Source organism: Penaeus chinensis, chromosome 34 (genome assembly GCF_019202785.1).
Source record: "Penaeus chinensis breed Huanghai No. 1 chromosome 34, ASM1920278v2, whole genome shotgun sequence".
NCBI classification, from domain to species: domain Eukaryota; kingdom Metazoa; phylum Arthropoda; class Malacostraca; order Decapoda; family Penaeidae; genus Penaeus; species Penaeus chinensis.
In genome coordinates, this window is record NC_061852.1 from 19,712,898 (window position 1) to 19,717,897 (window position 5,000).

At 32.0% G+C, this 5,000-nt stretch overlaps 2 protein-coding genes across 2 annotated transcripts in view; one reads left to right on the forward strand and one right to left on the reverse strand.

Moving 5' to 3' along the window:
• LOC125043802 (carbonyl reductase [NADPH] 1-like) overlaps nucleotides 1-825 on the forward strand; it is a 7,007-nt gene extending 6,182 nt beyond the window's left edge. The window contains exon 7 of the transcript XR_007116441.1: nucleotides 376-825. The gene's annotated coding sequence lies outside the window, so the exon portion shown is untranslated. The remainder of the gene's footprint in view (nucleotides 1-375) is intronic.
• Nucleotides 702-5,000, reverse strand: part of LOC125043803 (keratinocyte-associated protein 2-like) — a 6,289-nt gene continuing 1,990 nt past the window's right edge. Inside the window, exons 2-5 of the mRNA XM_047640107.1 lie at nucleotides 3,992-4,018; nucleotides 2,372-2,526; nucleotides 1,881-2,011; nucleotides 702-1,153 (exon numbers count right to left, since the gene is read on the reverse strand). Of these exons, the coding sequence (XP_047496063.1) occupies nucleotides 1,051-1,153; nucleotides 1,881-2,011; nucleotides 2,372-2,526; nucleotides 3,992-4,018 (416 nt within the window). The 3' untranslated portion in view covers nucleotides 702-1,050. The remainder of the gene's footprint in view (nucleotides 1,154-1,880; nucleotides 2,012-2,371; nucleotides 2,527-3,991; nucleotides 4,019-5,000) is intronic.

The window sequence follows — 5,000 nt, forward strand, 5'->3', positions numbered from 1 at the left end:
AAAGGAGAAAAAGAGAGAGAGAGAGAGAGAGAGAGAGAGAGAGAGAGAGAGAGAGAGAGAGAGAGAGAGAGAGAGAGAGAGAGAGAGAGAGAGAGAGAGAGAGAGAAATACCACGGTAATTTTATACAAGTCTATGCTTGAAAATATTCGGTTCTCTTATCGTTAAAGAAAATTAGACGAAATTTCTGGGTAAACAGTAGAAAAGTAAAGTTAGTCTGTGCCAGTGTCTGACATGTTTTTAAATGGTCAAAAAATTTGTTATTTACGATTCTGTCTTTTTTACCCAGTACACTTGTTAATCCAAAGTTCATATTGCTTTATATTCACTTTTTCTGAAACTTTTTTCACCAACATTCTCTTTCTTTTACTCCACAGGATCTATGTTGAGTATCCAGAATTTCCAAAACATGAATATTGTTTTCGTTATTTCTTTAGTAAATTTACATTTTATAATTTTTAAAGTTCAGTTCCAAAACACAAAAGGTTTTTCCTGTGAATCAGCAGCTAAGGGTAATTTGTTGGTCCACGTCTTCGATTTATCTATGCATTTGCACAAACATTTAACAGTATCAGCTACAAGGTATACAAGTCTAATGTTTGCTTCTTTGTCTTTCTTGCCCATTGAATGCTTATTCTCAGGTATTTTAATTTTTTTATGCCATATATTTAGGTTTCACAGAGGATAAACAAATAGAGTTGTATTAATTCAAATTTCCTTTATTAGAAAATCACGGCAAACTTGTGCATTTAATTGTATTGAGGAAAGTAAATATAGTTTCCTGCTTCTTTCACATCCATCTCTAATAAACAAAAAACAACAAAGTATTTTTAACAACATTTATTACCTAATACAATTATCTTCCATATCTCATATCCATCACTGTAAATGTACCAATTTCTTAAAATAAAATAGTAGAGAAAATAATAATCACAATGGTATAAATTTAGGAATACTGTCTTCCTATTTGCAACACAAAAAAATTAAGGAGAGCAAGTTTATGAATGTTGATAGTTTTGACATTAAAATTTCCTTTTTTATTTTCTCCAAACTTATTTCTTCTTCTTGTAATTGGTATTGTGGGATACCTGAGCTGATGTAGTTGACTGGCTGAGTTTGTTGATGTAATACAGTCCTACTATCGAACACAGCAAACTGAAAAGAACAAAACGTATACATGATTAACAACTTCATGGCCCTTTAACTCAGAACCGACTTTGATTGTACTTTATTGCTTTTACACACAGATGGCTACACTTGTACCAAGTCACCAATGAGCCAATATTGAGTACTACCTGTCTCACCTGTTTACCTTTATTTTTTTAAATATATTATATTATCTTCTATTGCCATTACTAATGTCAATAACGTTATAGTAATTATAATGCCTATAATGATAATAGCACCAGCATTAGTAAAAAACATTTTTCCAGAAATTCATGGTGGTGAAATCAGGTGAGGACAAATGGCCTACTAATTGACTCCTTTGTGGCTAAGCACTTGCAGAGCCATCTATGTGCTGAAACATTTCACAAAAAATTCTAAAATGAGCACAGCATTTTCCCGGCTGCATTGGGTTAATATTAATATCAAATACTGTTTTCACAGCTTGTCATTTTCCATGAAGTAATATTTTCCCTTCAATTTATGTTAGTCACAAGCTAAAAGACAGGAAACCACTGTACCATGTCTCCATCCATGCACAGGATCTATCTATCTATATATCTATTCATACATGTCCATAAATAAATAAATAAATAAATAAATAAATACATATATGCATATATATATATACATATTTAAGAAAGATAAGAAAAAGTAAGTAAATCAAATGGATTTTACCCCAGAACGCACATATTTGACAAAAGAAAATACAACTTACCATACAGTGATGGAAACTCTGTGGACCATTCCTGCAGCAGCACAAGCAAGGACGAGACACAGGGCGACCTCAGGGAGGACTCGTGCCTGGAAACCTTTGCCAAACATGATGTTTTCCAGATTGTTTACAGCCTGTATATTACCTTAAGGAAAAATTCTAAAAAATATAATAGAGAAAAGATACTTCTCTTTAGAAACCACTACAGTCAAGGTAAGTTGAATCAGTATTAACTATATTTACTTCAAAGGCAATGTCAATCTCACTTTCTTTTATATTCTCAATCTCACACCTGCATTCTTTCCAGTTAATTTTCTTTTTTCTAGTAACACAGGCAGTCATAAAGGCTACACCCACACCCAATTCCCCACTCTCACTCTCTCTCTCTAAAGAACCTTAAAATCAAACATACAATCTCATCCTTTTAAATATAACAATATACAAAAAAAAAAGCATTTAAGAGCTGCTTAACTCAAAGCATATATAAAGGATACAGTCAGCATAAAGATGAAGAGCCAGGAGGCCACGTAGCCTGCAACGAGGGTCATGAGACGTGTCGAGCCCAGCTGATTCTTGTACATCTGTAGGCCCGAAAACACCAAGACAGAGCACAAAATGGCCATGCCAAAGGAGGCTCCTGTACTCACACCTGGCAATCCAGACAGAGGTGTTAGTTAGGAGGTTCCAAGGTGTGTGGTATGTGGTAGAGGATAATACTTTGTATGATAAAAAGAAGTCTGAATTATATGTGGGTATGTAAATAATATATGAATTTCATTTCATTGGAAAATAATTAAAAATTACATAATAAATGTAGTAAACATATCTCAAGGTATCATGAATCTCATTTTTTTTCTTTCTCTTTCTGAAAGACCATAAATAACAACAAAATACAAACCTGCAAATTATATATTGCAAGCAAAAGCTGTAGGCAATGTTTGACAAGCAATAATAATGATGATGATAATAATAAATGACAAACAGTGAAATCAAAATGTGATACAATTTTGTGCACTCACACAGGAAAGTTTTTGTTTAATTACCTGTTAATGACAGTACTGAATACAGATATAAACTTTTACTTAAAAAAAAAAAAAATAATAATAATAATAATTGTGATTCAAGATACTAAGGGATGTAAAAGTGTCTAAAAATCACATACTTGATAACTGAACTTTAGATAATGTCTTACAAACCCATTTCAGAGCACTGTTTAGCAAAATTCAACTCAATAAATATTCCAAAGTGAACACAGAAAAAAGGTATATGCCTGAATGCATGCACAATATCCCCATGCAAAAGTGATTTCTGTGCTTTGGAGATATTGATTTCAAGTGGTGCTATTACATTACAGTATATGATTACAAAGGATCAATCACATACATCACCAAGAAAGATTAAAGAGCCTATCCTAAAACACCATGTGTCATTTCCATATTCAGTGCTGCCATTTCAATAAAAAAAAACATGTGATGTGTCTCAAACTACAAAGTCTTATGCTTGGAAGATCAACATGAAATTCTGAAATAACATCATACAGTACAATGTTAATTTTCATAAAACCGGGTGTGTATTTTGTCAGTCAACAGAATCAGGTAATAAAAAAAAAAAAAAAAAAAAAACAGCAAAGATGAGGCCAAATCACTTGCTCTTCATCTTTCTATGGAGTGAGCAGCATAAAATGAAAAATCATGGCAAGTGTTACAAGCATGAGCAACACCTATAGTGCAAAGCATTGTATAAAATCTCTTTGCAATATCTTATGCACATTTCACTTTGACAGATACCAACTGTCAAATCAGTTTTTACTCAAATGTTGATCATTTGATCCCTGTTGGAGCTATATTTCTAAAGAAAATATAAACAAGTATGATAATGACACATGAATAAGGCCCAGTTGGAAAATATATAATATAATATCTACTTCAATTATACATCATCTTTCACTGAAAACAATATGCACTAAAATGAGCTAACTGCAAGGAAAATTTACACAGCTAATGCCATCATGGTGTGCTGCTGTATGTAACACATGCCTTAAATTAGTGATCTACATATTTGCGATAAAATCATAATGTGCTTTGCAACGTGATTTTTTTCAGTCTCATACTTACGATACTCTGAATTTCTAAAATTCAAACCTGCAAAATTTAGAAAATTAAGATATACATCTGTAATACACAGAAACATACATTTATCAGTTTTTCTGGGGGATATTTGTTACTCCAGTAATTTTGAGATAATTTTTGATGCCATACCTTATATCAAACAATTCCTTTAAATTCAGGGAGGCTTTTGTATGTAATATGTACATACTTTATGTGCATTTAAGTTTATGTATGGATGGCTGTAAATACAATTCCCTTGAGTTCAAAATTCACCACTCATTGCTGCCACTGTGTGAACCATCATTTTCAACTCTTGCACCAATTTATGTCAATGTGCAAAACAGTACAAGTTCCCGATACAAGTGAAAACAGGTACAGAGTTTAGACACTGAACATACTGAACATGAAACTAAAGGGGACCATAGGGTATATATACTAGTGTGTATGAATGTATATGTACTACTAATCTGGGTGCAATTGTGTAGGTAAAAAAAAATTATGAATAATATGGCAATATAGAGATAAGGGAGGTACTGACCCCTCTTTTAAAAATACAATAATAAGCATCACCAAAAAACTACATACAAAATCATCCAATCTGTTTTACAGAAATAAAAATGACTTAACTTTGCTATTATGACAGTCTCTGGTACAACCATTCTAAAAGTATCAAAGGAAAGCTAAATACTTAAATTCCTTTTTTAAGTTATTGGAAACCTTGATCCTGGAAATAAGGATAGCAACAGAAATATCACAGCTAAATAAGAAACTGGAACAGATCTACATAAAAAAAAAATAATAATAATCCATTCCTGAGGACCAATAGAGGCTGTAGTAAAAGGATAATCTCATAGCAACAGTAAACTTATAACTATAAATTTTTCCTAAGTTTTTGAAGTTAATTTTGGTATATTTTTGTATATGATAATGTGACTTTCATGATACTGTAAAAGACATCACTATACTGACAAAATCCATACAATTTTTTATATCTTTGTCATAAAGAAACTTTTCC